This window comes from Lissotriton helveticus, chromosome 3_1 (genome assembly GCF_964261635.1).
Source record: "Lissotriton helveticus chromosome 3_1, aLisHel1.1, whole genome shotgun sequence".
In the NCBI taxonomy this organism is placed as follows: Eukaryota; Metazoa; Chordata; class Amphibia; order Caudata; family Salamandridae; genus Lissotriton; species Lissotriton helveticus.
Window position 1 is genome coordinate 226,932,342 of NC_136061.1, and position 21,556 is coordinate 226,953,897.

Genomic DNA, 21,556 nt, shown 5'->3' on the forward strand with positions numbered 1-21,556 from the left:
TTTTCTATGACTAATTATGAAAAATGTTTGTACTTTTATGGATAGTGTATATCTGAATAAAGACCAATGAAACTGAAACTAATAATAATCATTATATAGATTATAAAACAAACTGCATTAATTTCTTTACCTCATAATAAGTGATTACTACTATCCTTTAGAAACCACTTGCAGTCATGAAAGTTGAAGCTAAAAAACTCCTGGCTTTTAAATTCATGCCACCAGCCATAGTGCAGGTTATTGGGTTTGAAATGCGACGCATCCTCAGAGGGATACAAACCGTGAGCAGGAGCGCTATCCCAGTATGAAATAAAACACGTTTGTTTCCAAAGGGTTAATATGTAACAGGTTTTATTACCTTCCTTCAGTAACCGAGAACACCAAAAAATAAATTAGAACAGGCTGCATGAAGCAACGCCTCAGTGTTGGTTGACGGGCTCACAATTTCTGTTTTTGTAAAGACATACATTATTTAAGACTATCCTGTGGCGTTGCAATAGGATTTCACAGACCTGAGCTATAAGACAGAGGAAAAAAAACCATGTATTTTGCGGGCTATGTGAGCGAACTTGTGTTTTATCTTCTTTGGGCAAAATACTTTTTAAAAAAAGACTGAGCGAAAATGTCCATAATTTTTTTTTAAATATTTTTTTTTTATTGTGATGGAAGTAAGTTACTCTGTACAGTGCCTCTTACGAGGGAACAAATAGCCAAATGTCCAGAACCATGCAGCATCTCACACAGCCGTTCAGCCCACATCCCGGGGGCCGGGCGGCGACATCCAGATCTGTCCTCCGACTACTGCTGCATGGGAGCATCGCCAGCAAACCGCACCTTACAATCAATGTGGAAGTGATCATCACTTTTTTCTTTAACTTTTGTTTCCCAAGAATATATACATTAGCATGTTTCAACACTCAACAATAAAGTCATAAACGGCAGAAGCTACACTTCTTTACCCGTCCCCACCCACCTCAAAGTCCAACGATCCATCACCACTTGGAGCCTCGCATATTCAGTGCCTCTGGCACCCCTTGTGAAGAACTTGGATCAACCCAGTCCCCTTCCTGCCCCCCGCCCCCGAACAATTAGGTAGACCCGGCCCATACTTCCCTCCCTCACAGCCCCCCGTCTAGCCAGTGGTAGTGTCGCCATTTTGCCCAGACTCTGCGGAATTTCTTAGGACATCCCCTTGCCCTGTACGTCACTCTTTCGGCTGCCATGTAGAGGTCTAGCCCTCTCCTCCATTCCTCCATGTTCGGCGGTACCGGTGTTCCCCAGTATTTTGCAATGTCCCTTTTCGCTACCACCAGTGCCAGAACTAAGAAAGTGACGAGTGGTCGCGGAAGGTCAACATCGTTAGTCATTCCCAACAGCGCCAACTTCGGGCCTTGTTGGAGTGAAACCCCCAAGACCTCTCCCAGTTCTACAAATACGTGTGTCCAATAGGTTTGTATCTTGTCACAGGCCCAGAGAGTGTGATAGAAGTCCCCCTCTTGCTGTAGGCACCTAAGGCAACGGGAGTCCTCCACTTTCCCCATACTGAGGAGACGCTTTCTATCATAGTATGTTCTATGGAGCACATTGAATTGAATCAGGCGTAATCTCGATTTAATCGCCACCTCCCTGGGATGCATCAGGACTATCTCCCAGTCTAGGTCCTCCATCTCTCCTACCTCTGCCTCCCATAAGCCCCTGAGTTTTGCTAGGTCTCCCAGCATATTGTTGGTTAAAGTTTTGTAGGTGAGGGACACTGCCTGTCCCACCATCTGCTCCTGGAGGAGCCGCCCCTCTAGCGGTGCGTATTCCGGGATATCTCTCAGCGGGACCTTCTGAACCCGCCACGCGCTGCGGAACTGCAAGTATTTAAACAACTGTGACTCGTGGAGGCCGAAATCCCGCTGTAGAGCCAAAAAGGACTTTAGATCCCCCTTGGCTACCACATCCCCTATTGTGGAGACGCCTATATCATCCCATCGCTGGAATCCACGCAGTTTATGAAGCTCCCTTAACCAGTGACAGTGCCACAACGGTGTCTGTCTTGTGGGCTTCTTTTCCCACCCCATACGTCTCGTGGCCTTGGTCCAGGCATTGAGTGTAAGGACAGTCGCCGGGAGGAGCGAAGCCCGTCCCGAACCGCTGTACAGATAGGACAGTAGGTTCTTAGGTGACAATTTTAGTCTCTCTAAGGCATAGGTCGGGTGGTCCGCCGGAGCATGAATCCAGGCATTGATCGGCGTCAAATGTTCCGCCCAATATTAGGCCTCCAAGTTAGGCAGTGAAATGCCTCCACTGTATTGGTGTCTCTGAAGCGTGGTCAGAGCCACCCGGGGTTGCTTGCCCAACCACAAAAAAGTTCGCAGGTCAGAGTGGATTCGAGCGATTACCGCATTAGGAAGCGGATAGTATTAATTTTGCAGAGGGTACAGAAATTTGGGTAGGACAATCATCTTGTACATGGCTGTCCTGCCAAGGAGTGTAAGTGGGAGCTGTCTCCATCGGTCCATGTCCGCTACCGCATTTACTATAATACACTCAAGATTCCTCTGGAACGATGAAGCCACATCTAAAGTAATGTAGATCCCGAGATACTGGAAACCTTCGGTGGTAGTCACCAGTTGCTCCGGTAGCCGTCCCCATCTGTCCCGACCCCCCCGGGTCGTAAAGGATGGATTTGTGCCAGTTTATAGTGTGCCCAGCCCGTCCGCCATACCATGCTAGTTCCCGGAATAGCTCCGGTATGGTGGTCTCCGGTCTCGTTATGTAGAGGAGGACATCATCCGCATACAGCGAGATCTTTTCTTGTGCCTAATCGGCTCCCGGCCTCATAAAGCCGGAAATGTCCTCGTTCTGTCGGATCCTGGCTGCCAATACCTCGATGGTAAGCGTAAAGAGGAGGGGGGAAAGGGGGCACCCCTCTGGATCTGAAATTCCCGGGACAGCCTGCCGTTCACCCGCACTCTAGCTATAGGAGTGGTGTAAAGGAGCTGGACCCACTTTTGGAAATTCTGGCCGAAGCCAAACTTTTTGAGTACCGCCGTGAGAAACGGCCAATGTACCGCGTCGAACGCTTTTTCAGCGTCAAGGGAGAGGAACCAATGGGGTTCCTCTCTCCCTCTCACCTCCTGTAACCAGTTGTGTGTCCGCCTGAGATTCAGTTTGGTCGCCCTGTCTGGTAGAAAACCCGATTGGTCTAAGTGTATAAGGTCTGGTATGACCTTTCTCAGGCGGTCTACCGGGATAGTCGCTAGGATCTTCACTTCCGTGTTTAGGAGGGAGATTGGGCGGTAGGACGCACAGTCTTCCCGCGGCTTGCCTTCTTTGTAGATCGGAACTATCGTGGCCAAGGAGAGGTCCGGAGGGAGCTCTCCTTCCTGATACGCGTCGGCGAAGAGACCCTTGAGGTGGTGCGACAGGAGGTCCGTCGTGCGCTTAAAAAATTCCGAGGGGAAACCGTTAGGCCCTGGAGTCTTACCCGGTTTCAATTTTGCAATGGCTTCGGATATATCATCTATCGAAATGTCTGCCTCCAAGCCCAAAAGGTCCTCCGGGGACAACATCGGCAAGTCTATCTGAGACATGTAGTTCAGAGCCTCTTCGCACGTCCCCAAGGCCCGCGGTGCATAGAAGCTTTCATAATGCGTGGCAAAAACATTAGTTATCTCCGCATCCGCACAAACTAACTCCCTGTCGGTATTTCTAATACTGTCTACCCACCTCGCCGCTCTCTCCTTCTTACTAAGCCACGCCAGAATTTTGCCAGACTTGTCTCCCACGTCGTATAGACGGTGGAGGGTGGCCTGGGACTGTGTCTTTGCCTCATTTGTCACCAGCTCTCTGTAGCGCCTCTGGGCGTCCAACAGCCGTCTAAGACTCTCAGTATTCTTTGTGATCTGGTGATCCCTCTCCAGGTCCAGTATCGTTTGTTCCACGGCCGCAACGTCCGCCTGGACCCTATGCCTTTCGTCACCTAGCCTGTTTTGTATCCTGTCTCTCAGGACCGGCTTTAGGGCCTCCCAGAAGGTGACACCAGAGTCTACCGTGCCCTCGTTTTCAGCCACGTAGACCCGAATGTCCGCTCGTAGGCCACGGACGATTGCCGCATTCTGCAGGTCCCAGGCCGCGAGGCGACAGGGGGCACCCATGCCTCCTCGGTACCGGCCCACCTCCATGAGCAAGGGCGAGTGGTCAGACACACCTCTGGCCTTATATTCTGCCACGTCATTTGCCCCAAGTATTGTCTGGACATAAAAATATAATCTAGCCTCGAGAATACCTTGTGTGCCCCTGAGTAATACGAGTAAGCTCTTCGGGTGGGGTGTAGCCGTCTCCATATGTCCATAAGTCCTAAATTATGCATCTGGCGCTCTAGCGCAGTCTGGCTCCCCCCTCTACCTGTCCCCCCTGATCGGTCCAGCTCTACCTCCATGACATCGTTGAAATCCCCTCCCAACACTTGAATCGTATCAGCTGTGTCCAGCAGAAGGTTGGCGAGGGCTGTAAGTGTACGTGACTGCAGTTTGGGCGGTGCATATACCGAAATTATCGTGTAGACACTTCTATTCCATGTCCCCTGTACACCTACGTATGTTCCTAGTGGGTCTACCCAGGTGCGTGTAATATTGAATGGTGAGGCCTTTTTTATAATGACCGCTACCCCTCTGGAGTCTGACGTATAGCCCGCATGAGCCAGCACTCTATAGCGACCCCTGGCTATAAAAGCACAATGATTTCCTTTTAGATGAGTTTCTTTCAAGAGGGTGATATCTGGGTCTACCCTTTTGATGTAGGCGTTTACAAGCCCTCTCTTAACCTTGGCGCCCAATCCATTGACATTCCACGTCAGGAGGCTAACTCCTCTGTCTCCCAGGTGCATTGTATCTTGAGCATGTGTCATTGGGTCTAAGGTATTTGTGTGCAGGCAATCCCCTCCGTATATGTGTCGTGCCCAGTTGCAGCATGTCCCGCTGTGCCCTCTTCACTAGGATGCAATAGCTGCATAGGGTCAGTCTCTGGTGTGTCTTTGCGGTGTGTAGGTTCAAAGTGTGCTGCTGCCTTGTCCCAAACTGTTGCCCCCCCAACTTCCCCCTCCCGTTCCCCAACCTGAGAGAATCCGAAACGTCCCCCAAACCCCCCCACTCCCCACCTCCCTCCCCATCCAGTCGCATCCTAACGTAGGACAGCACTATCCGCGGGAGTAGGCCTGTCGCCCGCCCACTCATCCCTCCCTTCACAAACCAATAAACAGTAAAACTTAAGGAACAAAGAAGGGCGTGTCAACTTGTGTGCTTCCCTGTGTCGAGCTGCCATCCCCAATGTCATGGTACACCATCGATCATGAGTGAGAGTCTTGTGTGTCCATTGCGGGAGCGCTGGTCTGCCCCGAAGAATCATGCTCCAAGTGTCGGATCGCCTCTACCAGTGGGTAGACGGAGTCCTGTTCCCCCCCCCCTCTCCTTCTCCAGATGCACGGCTCTCCGACTCCTCCTCGTCGTCGCCTTCCGAGCGGATTCCATTTCGAAGACAGCTAAACCTGGATCCTGCCACGGAGTTGCCTCCCGGTGTTGCCGATACTCCTCTCCGCCCGTCCCCCGCGCTCTGGCCCCGGTACGGTGTCGCCGGGGTTTGCTTCTTCACTCTACGCAACTTTCGCCTCTGCGGCTTCGGTAGTTCCCACTGAGACCTTTGTCGCATTGATCTGTTCATCTCTTCTCGCCCCACGGCCTCTCTGCTATTCAGGATAGGGCGCTCCTCCAGCCACTGCCACGCTTCATCCGGATGAGTGAAGAAGATGGACTTGTCCTTGTACAATACCTTGAGCTTAGCGGGGAAGAGGAGCATGTATGAGATATTTAAGGTTCTTAGTTTCGCCTTCACTGTATCGAAAGAGCGACGCTGCTTCTGAACTTCTTGGCTGTAGTCATTATAGTCGCATTTTCAAATCGGATCTCCCCCAGTTTCCTGGCCTCTCTCAGGATCAGGTCTCTATCCGCGAAGTTCAGGAAGCGCGCAATCGCCGGTCTCGGTCTCGCACCTTCAGGAGGTTTAGCCAGGAGGGCCCTATGCGCTCTCTCGATGATGAAGCAAGGGGAGAACTGTGCCGTTGGGAAGGTCTTCATCAGCCAGGCGTGGAGGAATGAAGTCATGCTCGTCCCTTCAATTCCTTCTCTAAAACCCACGAAGCGAAGGTTGTTGCGTCTCGTTCTATTTTCAGAATCATCCACCTTCCACAGCAGCTGTCGATGGGATGCTTGCAGCTCTGCCATGTCTTTTTTCAGGGTGGAGATCGAGTCTTCGTTTTCGCCGATCCTCGTTTCAGTCGCCGTCACCCTATCTGACAATTTTCGGAAATCTTGCCGGAGCAATGTCACCTCGGAGCCCACTTCCCCGATCTTAACTTCCAGGGCCGCTCGAGACTCCTGTATATCCGTCCTGGATGCCTGGATGGCTTCCATCAGCAAGGCCGTGTCAGTCCGCACCCCGGAGACCGCAGGCAGAGACTCCGGCAGGTGCCTTGGCGCCGCCAAGTTGTCCATGGGTCCTTGTTTCGGCGTTTTAGGGATCGTGTCTCTTTTCCCCATGGCAGTCCACTTCTCCGGGGCTCACCCCTGTAGCCGCCCGTGATACTCATTCCCCCGGTGTGCAGACCCGCACCTGTGGTGGAACAGGGGGGGGGGGAGGAAACGGTATGCTCCACCCCTGATGCTGGAATACCGTGCTTTTCGCACAGCACGGCCTCCTGGATGTCCCGCGTCGAGCAGGCCCTCCTCTTATGGGCCGTTGACGAGGTCACCACGTCATGTAATTGCCCGACTTCAACCTCTCACCTCCACTGCCGACCGGGCCTGCCCGTGGGGTCCCCGGGGAGGGGAGGGGGCACACAGAGTGGAGGAGGATCCCCAGCACAGGCCTCCAGGCCAAAGAGGATATCTCCCGAGGAGCAGGGCCGCCCCCGTACGCTGCACGAGTATCTGCACCCGACCCGGAGGCCCTCTCACCAAGCCCCAGATGACGAAAAGGGCTCGGGGTGTCACCGCTCACCAGTCTCTAGGCCCACAGCAGGATCCGCTGCCCGGACGGGCGTCCTTCAGGCGCAGTAACGTGGCTCCAGCCGCCATGTTGGCGCAGTGATCCGGCTCCTCTCGGGGGTGGGGGGGCGCTTCGATGTAGCAGCGTCTCCCACCCCTATCAGTCACCGTATCTCCGGGGATCACGTCGGGGCTCTCCCGTTCTCCTCTCCCTGTATCCGGGGTCTCACCCGGAGGGCCCCCGGGCACAGTTCACCGGCTCTGTCCCACTCCGACCACCATCTTGGTAAAGGCGGCCGGTCTCCAATGGGTCGCAGGTCCCCCCGCCGGGCTCCCGATTCCACGCTCAAGCCCCCCTGCGAGGGCGCTCCAGGTGATTGGCAAACTCCGCTGGGCACCAGGTGTTCGGTAGCTGGCTTTTAATCCTGGATTCGGATCTCGGGTGCCGTGGCCGCCATCTTGGCCATGCAGGGGTTTCTCTCGGTCACCAAACCGCGTCGGTAATTTGTGGTTTCCCGGCGGTTTCTCAGCTGGGGATTCGTCCTCGCTGGCTCCAGGGGTGTTGCTACTCCCGTTGTCAGGTTTTGTGCACTGGGATGATAGTTTTACGACGAATTCGGCATCAGCTCAACGGGAGCTCCGGCAAGGCACTTCCTAACCGGCCATGCTGTTGGCCACGCCCCCGAAGATGTCCATAATTGAATTACTTTGCTTTACTGCCACGACCATTTGCAAAAAGTGGATAGTAAATTGAATATTTAATAGATAATTGCGGTCTCTGCAACTTTCACACAGTGGGCGACTTCGGAGACTCTATGACCAGTGATTAATATCAAAACTTGCCAAGGGGTCTTTTGTTAGTTCAACAGTACTTTGTCACGAGGCGCTAGAGTTATGCTCTTACTAGCTGCCTATTACTTTACATGTCCAAAGCATCACCCCTAGTTTATAAATAAGTATATTTGAGACTTAACTTGCTATGATGGCCCATTCATTATTATAATCCGTCGGTGAAGTGGTTGTAAACGTTTGCACACGCACTGTCTCGTCCGGTAAGTCACAATCCTTATATATGGCTTGCTTACGTAGGAAAGAAGCGTGTTTTAAAATGGCAATCTGTTCGATGCGCTCTTAAACCCTGTGAGTTAGCTATTTACCCCAGGGGATATAAAAAACTACAAAAACGGCAGCGGAACGTAACGTATGGAGTGCGGGTAATAGATTTAACATGGCTAAGTTAAAGTGCTATGAAGTATACTCACATACACTGACGTGCTTCATGGTAAAGCAGCAGGGAGTGTGTGCAGAAGGAGTGTGGTAAACAAAGATAGCAGGAATGGAATGTATGGAGTGTGGGTAATAGATTTAAAAAGGCTAAGTTAAAACGCTATGAAGCATACTCACATACATGGACAAGCTTCACGGTAAAGCAGCAGGGAGTGTGCGCCATGATGTTGCCTCCCTTCGCACGCTGCCCAGGAGTCAGAAGGTGGACAACATGGTCAGCGTGAGGGGAGCATGGAATGTACAACTTGAACGGCGTGAGGAGGGGCAGGAAGGTCTAAAGGCAACAATATCACCGGGTGAATAACAAGCGAAAGAGAAAGCACGGTAACCTAATCCAGGAGGAATGCAGCTGCCACTCTGTGCGCCGCTGCTTGCTCCCGAGAGCAAAATGCCATGGGAGGGAAAATTTCAAGAAGAGGTAGGACATGCACCCGCCTTTGACCATTAGCGTGCTTTTATTCTTGGAAGACATACGCAAAGGCTAATGGAATGTGTAGGAGGATTGAGACCCACACGGAGAAGTTTTGAACGCTCACAATAAGCCTCCCATAGAGCAGCCCATGGCGCTGCGCTAGGCTCGACCTAAAAAGTGGCCCACATTTGCATATTGCCTTTCCACAAAACACTGCTTCATCAAAGTTTAATGAAAAGAAAGGGGGTGAGGGGCATGTTTTATTAACTTCACTTAGATGAAAAAAAATGCACAGATTAGTTCACACTGCTGAGCCACACATGAATGCAAGTGAGACCACTTCTGCTCAGGCCCTCTGCCATCACTCAAACAGCATACATTAATGGGCTGGCCCAGCGAGAGAAAGAGAGTGATACCTCCGCCCATCTGCCTTTAGAAAGGCCACTCAGGCACCCACTGGGCCGCTGGCGGTATCCTAACAGCACAGTCAGCCCCTAGGCTGCCCAAAAAAGCAGCCCACAGCTAGAACTCTGCTACCGGCCCTTTAGACATTTCCAGAGTGCCCGCGTTACCAATCCAACCCTGGCACCCCAGTGCCAGAAGGGCCCCTTTCCCCCGCAGTCTAGATGCATGATACCTCTATGTACCTCCTATTGTGGGCTCACCTTCAGCACAGAGCCACCACCTGTGTCCGACCTGCGCTCCCATTGCTGGTCCCGGCTAGAGTCCACCGGGCCTGCGGCTCGATGAGATCACCACACACTCGTGGTCCCACCTGTAGCCCGCTGATGTCCAATCAGAGCGAAAGGCAGGGACTAAGGACAGCACTCGCTGGGCTATTTCTCATGGCCCTTCCTAAGCACCGGCTGTCATCTTGAATTTCTCCGCGGCTTGCAGCTGTCGTTCAATCCACTTCCATGGCTTACGGAAACCCAGCACTAATATGGCAGCATCAAATGGGGGGCAGTAGAAGCAGAAGGATTGTCCGGATGGGGCTAGATGGCGGTGCGTGGCCGGGACCTCCGAGAGACTGCTCATTCTATCAGCAACAGGCCATGCTCCCTCCACACTGTCCCACCACGTGTTGTTTATTGGGAAACAAGCTGTGCTGTCTGTCTGCATTGAATCATTCAAATTTTTAACCTAACTCAACAGACCTTTCACATATTTGAATAGTTAAGTCATATTAAAGTCCATTTATTCACCCGTTTTGTTCCCTGTAACCTGTACTCCAGTAATCGTCTGTTTGTCTCATAGGTTATGCTCTTCGCACTTCTGAGGATGTTTTGAAGATGGAACATGAGCTAGATTTGGGTCTAATGGATCCGTATGGTACAGACGAACAAGAAACCAGCAGTCACCTGAGTTTAGGTAACATGCTAATGATGCTAGTTTAGTGGCTATCTAGAACGCATAATGAGTGTCTCCTTTGCTGCAGTGAATTCTCTAATGATTCAGATTATACGTGTGAGGGTGAAGCTATATGTACGAGGCAAACCAAATCACATCCATATGCTTGTAGGAAAGCAGCAATCAAAAGTGGGTGCGATGGTAAATGTGTGTGTGTTCTTCTGCGTACCACAGCCCCTATTGTAAGTGTTTTTTCTCCTTCAGGGTCATGTGAATTCCCCTCTCTTGCACACCATTCTAGGCACCTTCATCAGTAGAGCACATTGCTGCATCATGTTGTGGACAATGATGGCTTCTGGTACCCTACTACCTGTTGAAATATTATGCTTAATTTCTGTCTCTGAACACCTGAGCATCTGATTTGAGGATAGCCTCAGAGTGAAATCGAGAGTAAAATAATAGTTGCAAAAGTTGAGCATTACTTAGTTTGAAGTGAGAAAAAATGGGCAGTAGAACATTACCCGCTGCAGAGTTTCTGAAGAAGAAGGTACATGTGTGTTATGGTTCCCTAAAGCAGAAGAAACGTGCTACAAAGAAGGGTAATATTTGTGCACAATCCACTGCACAACCACAGTGTAGAACACTTCAGAATTTCCCCATAGCACACCTAAGCATTATCCTCTTCAGAAGCCACTGAACCATATGCAGTTTGCCAGGTTACTGAAACAATGTCTGACCATGATTGTACCATTGCTTTATTTCCTGGTACTGGTCTATTCCCTATCACATCTTAAACACAGTAGACAACTAAATGTCTGCAGCAAAATCTCATTTCCTTTTTTCTTTCCCAGAATATTGGGTAGTGAGTTTACGGTAAGTGCAGTCTTTGTTTTAAGAGTTCTTTCGGACTTAATTGCTCAAGTATTCCATCCCCTTACAGTTTTGAGTGATCCTTATTTGTCTCAGAGTTGAGGTTCCCTCAATAACACAGATACAAATAATAATGTTAATTAGTGTTTTTATTGAATATTGAGTAACACATATCTCTAGTCTTGTAGCACTACGAATAGCCATCATCTGAGATTCAGATCGCAGGTTTCACACTGCTCGGTCTGATGGCACAGCGTCCTCTGCAAGCATCCACGTTTGACCTCAGGATGACAGTTTGAATTTCTGCAGGTTTACTCAGTGTTTCAACCTCCAGAGTTGATAAATTGAGTACAATTATACTGACAACAATAAACATCTTATATGTAGTACTAAGAGACCCCTTGTGGTGAATGTGCAATATAAAATATGCTTATTACATTATCTTACCAGTTCAATTACGAAAATCTGGTAAATGACAAGCAGTACATGTTCGCTGTAAGTGCAATTTCTGTATCTCTGTACAATGATAAACACCCTCATCCTCAGAGAATTGTCTTGAGTTGATTCTTTTCACCTCCTGATACCCCCATGAACCCTTTATCACAAACTCCTCACACCTTGTATTGCAGTAGAATGTGAGAGCTGCAGGATGAGATTGAGGGATCTGGTAATTTATAAACAGAAAAATCAGAGTTTCAGTGCTCTGTGGCATTGCCGGGACCATAAGAAGGGAATGGGTACTACTGTCCCATGTAGCTATGAGATGCTTTTGTAGAAGTGTTCATAGCTCCAAGACTTGTTTGAAGTTACTTTTCAAGTAGAATAAAATTGCGTAGAGAACAGGAGGCACAATGAGTTGTGGCTTGAACAAAGGGGTCAACTCCTTAAACTCACTGTCTAGTCTTTCCCACCATTAGAGTGGCTGACCTTTAGTATGGATGAGTAACTCAGATTTTGTGCATGCAATCACAGTATTATGCCATTTGATATTTAATGGATTGCTTTTGTAGCAGGGCATGCTGATATATTGCCAATTCCATTCAGGATTAAAGAAGAAGGAGAGATTTATTCCTCTGGCCATCTCGACTCTGAGAAAAGAGAAAACAAAGATAATGCAACAGGTAAGTACAGAGTACATGACTGATCACAGTTACAGGAATATATTTTCTGAACAGCTTATACATTCAGAAAAGGGACAGAGATGGCAGTGTAACTTTCTTCACTTCCCTTTCACCTACTATTGGCCACTTTTATTTGAATGTGGCTGCAACACTATTGAACAGTGTTTTCTTTAATATTTGTACCTAAGTAAATCCACTAACAGCACAGTTGATGTGTTCTTATTGTTTATTGTTCACATTACCCTGCCTCTCTTTTGTAAATCCATAAGTAACTGTCCTCAAACAAATAGGTGCAGATTTACCCATGGCTTAGCAAATGGCAAGGTCAATCCTCGTCATAGTGACGTGTCAGTCTTAGGAATGTGGCCCTACCATAGGGCCCTACATTATACTATTTGATGTAGGGCATCTGCTTTAGGGGAAATACGTTTTTTCAATGTGTTCTAATGGTTTTTGCCACTACTGAGTTTTCATAGCTTACATTCTGCTTTGAACAGTTTGTAAATAGACACAAGCAGGATGTGTTCTGTATTGCGAAATGTTGTAATTGTTAGTGTTTTTGGACAACTTCAAGTTTAAGACTCAGAACATCAGCTGATCTGGATTGGATCACATGGATTGTATTCCCACAAAAGCCGCCTTGCACAAACCTTTTGTTATTTCCAATATTCAAAGACACAGGTGTTGCAGAAACATTAATGCTCTATGTTCTTTGCCTTAAAAATAAGTTCTGCTATATGTAGGTATTGTGAAAAAAGAGCTCACTGCAAATATTAATGCTGAACAGGGGCATGGCAACAAGTGTGATGAGCAAGGGTCATAGGTATTTCAAAAAAAGAAAGAAATTCCGGGTTGATGATAACATCACCACACAAAGAGCACCATGTATCAATAAACAATTATCCACAAAGGTGGCAAGGACAGTGCTTAGACATGTCTACAATCAGATACATGAATTATGAACAGTGGAGTTCTTACTGTTGCTTGGTGTTATATAGAATATTCACAGAAAGGCACAAGTGTGTAGTTGTATAAAACAAAAACTAGAAGCTAAGTTATTTCCGAGAATTATCAACATGGTAAAATAAAATGACAGCCATGTGCCCTTTAAAGATTTGAATCTTAATTACAGTAAGAGACCTCATCAACATTTGAGGCAAATAGGGAGTTGACAGAATTTCCGCTAAGCTTGGCATGGTACCATGAAGACCGATTTTTTAATTATATTTTTTTATTTATTTTTATTATTTTCAAAAGAAGAAAAAAAGGAGACTCAAAAGTGTTACACACAATAGATGTGACATGTGACATATGTTTCGTCACACAGCGACTTTTTCAAGGCTCTGTGTCAATCATCGCATGCAACCAGAAACTTTATTTTAATACAACATTTCTGTAGTTGTTAAAAACAATGGTTAAACTATCACTGCGACTACATCAAAAGTAGTAAGCCCAAGTTTGATACAAAGCAGACTGCAAGCGTAAATAAATCAGTAAATAAGCAAAAGGGCGGAGCGTAATGAGCATCTGGATACAAGTAAGTTATTTTACTTTTTTTTTACTTGTACTTGCATCTTTTTGTGTTGCCGCCTATCATCTTTTACTCACCACGCAGGGATTATCATACTTCAAATTACCGATGAGTGTACATGACTTCTTTCCAGTGATATTTTACCTATCTTTTGTAACAACTTCGGATGTTTAGTTTTTTAAACACTGTTCCACCTATACACCCAGAATCTGGAACAACGTCCGTGAATCCACCAGGGCCGCCCCACCGCTGTTTCAATTTAGGAAAGAATCAAAGACTCACCTCTTAAAAGAACGTTATATCACAATGCATTGAATGTCAATAATTCAGCTTTCTGTCCTATTGTCACCAACTTTAAGCTTGCCTTTGACCATGTACAGCACACCTCTGCCTTTTGGTTAGGTTTGCACTATAGAAATACAATATACTTACATACATACATGATCAAGCCACACCCTGACCACAGCTAAACTGATCATATTGGGTGTGTGGGCACTGACGAAGATCCATGGAGCGACACACCGAATGACTGTTCTCACTTACCACAGCATGTCAATGGAAGATGGGTTATTTGGGAGCTCAGAATGAGAACTTTTTCACAAAGTTTACAATACATGAAATTATTACATTAAAAATAAAGTAACAAATACATAGGTCTAACAAACCTGATACCAAGATAAGAGTAGGGACACAGTTAACTCCATAATTCATGTACCTAGTGTGGCATAATGTGACTACTGTTGTGGAAGGGAAAATTATGATGGGATGTAAAATGTTCAAGGGGAAAGAAAAGGATAGATTTCAGCTAGAGCATCTATGTCCTGGAGTGTTTTGTAATACAAGATTTAAAATTAAGGGGCGTGGTAGCAGCCGAAGAGTATGGCCGCAGCCTAAGTGTGCTCCTCCATCCCAGTTTAAAATCCTGAGTCATCCGGTGCCATCAAATGCAACGAACCGGCTACAACCATGTTGGAACACGTCGCCTACCTGCGGTGCAGCTACGAGGGACAACGGAGTCCAGGTGAGGAATCCTTTAACCCGACGACAGTGAGGGCGGATCTGACATGGTGGCGTCCTGCGGTCCGGAGCCGGAGACCGGAGGCCAGTGAGAGAGGCAGTCCGGATACTCTGCAGCGGCCAGCTGAGACGCAGTGAGCGAGCCTGCTGGGACAAAGGGATTGGATACCGGGCCGATGCAACACTGTGTGGAAGGTGGGCAGCGAGACAGAGGTGGTCGTGCGTGGCGTGGTGAGGGTCCCGCAGCCAGGTCTCCAAATTGAGGCCCAGGATTGGTGGCCTAGCTGGGCCCGGGCGAGGCTCGATTTAACCCAGGGCAGTGCGGCGTACAGTGCTTCCAGAGGGGGTTAATAGACAGTCCCGGATGCGTAGGAGTCCGCCCGGACTGTGCGGGTGCGGAATGAACTGTGGCGGTTGACCCTGTGCGAGTGCATGCAACCTGGCGCTAGGAGGACGCTACTCTGAGAAGACGCTGGGGCGTGCAGCAGAGGCGCCAGAGAATCAAGCCCCCAGTATGGAGAGCCTACTAGGCCCAAATATGATTTGCCTGCATGCGTACTGAAAAAAGGGTGAGGAGAGACTGGGAGAGGACGGTAGTGATTGCACTGGTGTGTACTCACCTTTGAGTGTACAACATAGTAAAGAAAGCGGTGCATTGGGGCTCATAAAGGCGAATGGTGGCTGCAAGGACTCCTGCCACAGGCACAAGGCGCTGAAAAACTAAGGGTCTCCCGGGGGAGCAGCGGTGTGGCAACCAGTCCATCACAGGTAGCAACACCTGTATTGAGACCTCGCCCCCTGCCCTCATCGGAGGCGACATCACTCCTCAAGGCAAAGGTTGACCCATCCTTGTCTAAGTCGGTGGAAGGCGCAAGTAAAGTGATGGGATCAGTGACGGAAACACACAGCTTGGCTCCCCAGAGAAGTAATAGGAACGGGCAGCAGCAGAGAAGCCCCTGGGCCTTTTCTTGGGGCTATGTCCCTGACACTACGCGGCTCTATACAGGAAGCACTCGAGAGGCAGTCTCGCTGGGCAGGCAGCGGGAAATATCCAGGACAGTCCTGGACTTTTTTAAGGATCCCTGAAAAGGAAAACTGTGCACATGGCAACAGGCAGAGAACCTAAGGTTAACGCCCAGACAAACTGGCCAAATTTGCCTGGAATAAAGCAGGAGAAGACAGTGCGGCATGCCAAATGGAGAATGACGAGACACAGACTGCCCCCAAGCAGGTAACAGAGCCGACGCTGCACGTCGTAATGGCGGCTATCAATGGGGTGCATACCTCGCTGGACTCGGTGACGTGGAAGTGTCCCTCATCAGGGCAGACGTTCGTAAAAAACGAAAGGGTGAAGGAACTCAAAATTGTCATCACGGCTCTACAGACCGATACCTCTCAGCTCCAAGCACAGGTGGAGGGTTTGCAGAAACAGCAGGAGCAAATGGCACAGCAGCTGGATGATTATGAAGGACGTGCACGTCGCAACAACATACGCATTTTGGCGGTTCCGGAACGATCAGAGGGGCCAGCAGCCGATCTATATGTGGAAGAATTAATAACTACACACCTGCAGCCCATGACCTTATCCAGATACTTCTAGATCGAGAGAGCCCATAGAGTACCAGGAGGTAGGCCGAAACCCGGAGCCCGCCCGAGACCCCTTATAGCCCGGGTCTTTAATTATCACAACAGAGACATCATACTCCAGACGGCCAGGTCCAATCCCCCGTTAAAGATTGATAACATCGTAATTACATTCTTTCCGGACTTCACGGCCAAAGTCCAGGCACAGCGTCGCAGATTTCAAGCAGTGAATAAGGAGCTTTGAGATAGTGAAATAAAATATGCAGTGTAATTCCCGGCGAAGCTAAGAGTGGAATCAGATGGCAAAGTATGTTTTTTTGCGTCATCGGAGGAAGCTTGGGACTGGATGGAGGGGTGGCGTAGAGTGGGGAGCCAAAGAAGAGATCGAGGAAGCAAGCGCGGACAGCAGAGGGGTACTTTGAATGAAGTATCAGGTGGTGGATCGGCACATTGAGGAGACAAGACGGCGGGGCCGGAATAGACCCCGATGATCATTGCGATAGCTAGCAGACTACTGGAGGGCAAGTAAGGGGGGGATGAGATAAGGCTCCTTAGACTAAAACATGCATGGGGCAGGGTGGTGGAGAGGAGGAGGCCTGCTTACTAAATGAGTCTTTGTGCGGTGGGTCCAATCGGGACTGTAGCTGATACGAACTCAGGATGGACAGCAATAGGCAAAATTGAACATGATAATAGCGGGGGTGGGGAACACATACACCCAGGCTTATTCAACATTTTGAGGGGGAGAGAGGTACTTTGCCTAGTTGGGCAGTGGGTAGTTTTGCACCCACGGGCAAGGGGGCAGGGACGGGGAGGAAGGGCGGTGGGATGAGGGGTGTTCAATTTACAACAGATTTGTTGATGTGAAATGTGGCAGTTTGAGATTGACATGTACTAGGGTCCACTTGATGAGAATAATAATTCAGATGAGTCAGATGTTCTATTACACTTATCCGATCACAATGATCTGCAGTGTTACAACTTTTAATAGGGAATGTGATGGGGGGTGAAAGAGATCGAACACTTTCTGTCATGACCTGGAATGCTAACGGAATGGGCGACATAATCAAGAAGGGGATAGTGCAACAGTATCTGAGGAGACATACCCCAAACCTTGTCCTTTTACAAGAAACGCACCTGGTCGGTCAGAAAAGTAAAGCCCTCACTAGATGGGGGTATAAACTCCTAGTACACGCGGACTACACTATGGGCTCGAGGGGGACTGGTATCCGGGTTAAAAAGAGTACTCCCCTTATAGTGCATAGGACGTTGGCGGACCCAGGGGGGTGATTTGAAGTAGTGGAGGACCAGTGGGAGGGGAGAGCACTTAACGTTGTTTCAGTCTACCTGCCACCGGCACTGGGCAAGATATTGCTGCCAGACCTAGGTAACATATTGACAGGACTCCCGGTAGGTTCTTTAATCATGGGGGGAGATTATAACATGACAATGAACGATTTAACTGATCGACACCCAGGTGCGAAGCCAAATGGGCTCATGTCCGAATTTACGACGGCAATGGGACTGACTGATGGGGAACGAGCACTTCAACCAACGGATATATTATATACGTATTTTTCCAATGTGCACAAAAGTCTATCTCGTATAGATTATTTTTTAACACAGACAGCCTCACTAGGGAACTTAAGACATTCCTGTACAAGACATCCCCAGGGGCATATCTGACCATTCCCCAGTTTGGATAGAATTCACACATTGGGAGAGACAGTCACGCACCACCATAGTCCTCAACCCGTGGCTCCTAACTATATCTGACATAAAGGGAGAACTTTGCACGCAAACTGGGAATTACTTTAAAGAAAAACTGGGCTCAGTAGACTTCGCACAAACCATCTGGGAGGCATACAAAGTGGTTTTGAAGGGGCAAGCTTAGTCCCTCAAAACCGAATACATTCAAAATAGGCGGAGGCTCCTGGCCGAGGTAGAAGAGGAACTTCATGGATTGGAACGGGAATACGCAGATGATCCCTCGGAGGACACCCACCATAGACTTACATTAAAGCAGGACGAATATCGAATCAAGACTAGGGAACATATGCTGGCCAAATATCGAAGTACTCAACATAGACATAGACTGTATGAACTGGGAGACAGGGCGGGCAGAACTCTGGTGTGGCTGAAAAGACAAGAGCAGGGGTCGAGATGGGTAACCAATCTGACATTACATGGAGGGGAGATACTTACCCTAGGGACATAGCAGAGGCCTTTGCGGATCACTTTGAAAAGATCTACACTCCTACCAATTGCACGGCGGAAGACTCGCGCCAGCTTCTAATTGATAGTGATATGCCGATCCTCTCCGACTCAGATAGAGACACCCTAGAGGAAGACCTTTCTGACGAGGAGATTGGTAAGGCCATAGGTCAGATAAACTCCGGGAAAGCGATGGGGCCAAATGGAACCCCTATTGAATTTCTAAAGGTTATGGCCTCTCAGATTGTGCCACATCTGCGAGCTTTGTATAAAGAAAGTAACGAGAAGGGATAGCTGCCAGCGGATCAACGCCTGGCCACAGTAATAGTGAACCATAAGTCTGGGAAACCGGCAGATTGCTGTAGCTCGTATAGGCCTATTTCACTGATCAATGCGGAAGCTAAAGTCCTAGCAAAAGTCCTTCCCAACCGACTGGTTGCAGTCATTTCTTCACTAGTCCACCCTGATCAGTCTGGCTTTATGCCAGGGAGAAATACGTCTTTACGCCGTCTGCACAATGTGATGGCGCGAAGGGAATTTCTAGAGGAGGACGAAGTGGTACTGTCATTGGATGCCTCTATGGTATTTGACTCAATAGAAAGGCCATACCTATTCGCAGTTCTTTAAAAGGTGGGATTGGGGCCCAAATTTATAGGATGGGTTAAACTACTATACACTAACATACAGGGACAGGTGAGAGTAAATAACTACGTGTCCCGGGCGTTCAGACTGAGAAGGGGTACCAGACAGGGATGTCCCCTGTCTCCACTAATATTTTCCCTTATACTGGAGACTTTGGCGGCGTGGGTGCATCAGGAGGTGATGGTGAGGGGGCTGCGATGGGCGGAGGACTTGGAGAATCGCATATCCTTGTATGCTGACAACATACTATTATACCTTGCCTCTCCTAAGTCAATACACGCAGTGCTCAACATATTCACACATTTCGGGAAATACTCTGGGTATGCGATAAACTGGAATAAGTCAGTACTATTTGTGCTCCGGGGACAGGTACCGCGACTCCCAGCAAATTGTAAGCTATCAGTAGCGGAGGACGGTTTCAAGTACTTGGGGGTCTTTGTCACTTCGGACTAGGTTCTCTTTCATACCTCTACCCTGGCTCCCCTGCTTATCAGGCTGCAAAGGGATGTGAAACATTGAACGTCCTTGCCGCTATCCCTAGTAGGACGTGCGGCACTTTTCAAAATGTTGGCCCTCCCGAGGTTTCAATATATTCTCCAGAATAGTCAGCAGAAGGTCCCAGACTCTTACTTTAAAGAAGTGGAAAGTGTGGTAAGAACATTGCTGTGGGATGGTAAAGCCCCGAGGGTGGCTCCAGGGAAACTAACGAAAGGCTGGTACGATGGAGGTATAGTGCTGCCCGACCTACAGCTCTACTATTGGGCAGCACAGCTGGTGGCCGTAAATCACTGAGTGTATCGCCCCCCTACTGAACCGGCATATGCTCTAGACAGATACCAAATAGACCGCTCCGGGTATTTGGGGGCCTTATACACAAGGAACAGACAATAGAAATATATTGGGCCCACCTCCCACACACTAGATATCTGGCACAGAGCAAACTCTTGTCTAGGCTGGGCAGCTTCTTTCACCAAGGTTAACGCCTTTGTGGTATGCCCAGAAATTAGGCAAGATGTGCTTCCAACCCGGGTTCGATAAATGGTCATGATTGGCATTTCAGTGGTAGGGGATCTGGTCAAAAAGAGTTCAATTCTCAAGTTCGGGGAACTCCAGAAACAATATCAATTGACTCAGGGAGAGGTCTTCAGGTACCTGCAAATACGACATGCACTGCAATCGCCCCTTTCAAACTTAGAAGACATACAGGACTCGTCACCTCTGGAAGACCGCCTGCTGGATTGGTAACTACCCTCCAAAGCCATATAAGAAACTATGTAATAATCTCACAGATGCGTTTGGTAAACTCAGGGAGCAGTGGCAGGGAGACCTGGGACAGATAGATGACGAGGACTGGCAACTGGCTCTCATGTTCCCAAGGGAAGCAGCCATCACACAACGCTATAGGCTGATACAGCTTAGGATTCTCCCTAGATCATATATGACAGGAAAACTACTGGCAAAACTAGGAACCAGACCTGACGATCTTTGCCTGAGGGGTTGTCAATAACAAGCAACCTTCCACCATACGATATGGAGCTGTCCTGCCATACGCCACCTTCGGGAAGAAGCCACAAATCACATGCAGACAGCATTAGTGAAGGAAATGACCCTGACACTCAGCTGGGGTTATTGAATATTTGGCCCGCAACTGACCTTACCGATACGGAACAACAGATGGTAACACTAGGCTACACACTGGTTAAGCGGGAATTGGCGAAGGGTTGGGGGGGGGGCTAGTCCACCCTCCGCATCAGTGTGGGCGAAAGAACTTGACTTGACAGATACATGCTGGCGGAGACGGAGGTCTTTGTAGACCGGAGGTGCCCCAAAAAATGGGATAAGAAGTGGTCCAAATGGAACGCCTATCGCGGTGATATGGTGTGTCCCCCATGGTAGAGTTGGAAATGGGCAGAAATGCAGATCGAGAAAGAATTGAATGATGTATATCTGATAATGACCCTTGAGAGAATTGTAATGAGATGGTTAACCCGATGATTACTGCTTAATGTTTTGCTTGTAAACATGTCATAGAAATCAATAAAAAAGTTTTTTTTTTAAAGATTTAAAATTAAACTCTTTTGTGGAAAATTAAGGAAAACAATATTCATAAACGGAGAAAGTGAATCAGTAGAAGTTGCAGTAGGTAATCCGTTACCCTAACCTTTTTTCCACACGTAAGCTAATGTATCAGAAAAGCCTCTGATTTTCTAGTTTCTGGGTTATTTTCTGAGGTTAATTCAAAGTTCTTAATGCTCAGTTGGCCTTCAAAGTATGGTAACATGAAAGAACACTTATTTGCGGGATAGAAACCCTTTTGTAATCCCTTATATCTATCCTTTCTCTCCCCCTGCCTCGTTGCCCAGAAATGGTAGATGGGAGAATGGAAATCAACAGTGGAACACACTCATTATTGACTGTCCACTATCTTGCTTATAGCTCCCCTGACAGAGCTCTAATTCACCAGAATGGCAAGAGGCATTGCTGCAACTGTAATTTGCCC

General features: G+C 48.4%; 1 protein-coding gene across 5 annotated transcripts in view; it reads left to right on the forward strand.

Moving 5' to 3' along the window:
• The window catches only part of LOC144822315 (uncharacterized), a 528,873-nt gene that overhangs the window by 434,873 nt on the left and 72,444 nt on the right, over positions 1–21,556 (forward strand). For 3 of the 5 annotated variants that reach the window (XM_078679672.1, XM_078679677.1, XM_078679675.1), the window contains 2 exons: positions 9,985–10,098; positions 11,958–12,068. In XM_078679672.1, the coding sequence (XP_078535798.1) occupies positions 9,985–10,098; positions 11,958–12,068 (225 nt within the window). The remainder of the gene's footprint in view (positions 1–9,984; positions 10,099–11,957; positions 12,069–21,556) is intronic. The other 2 variants (XM_078679674.1, XM_078679676.1) reach the window with 1 other exon arrangement.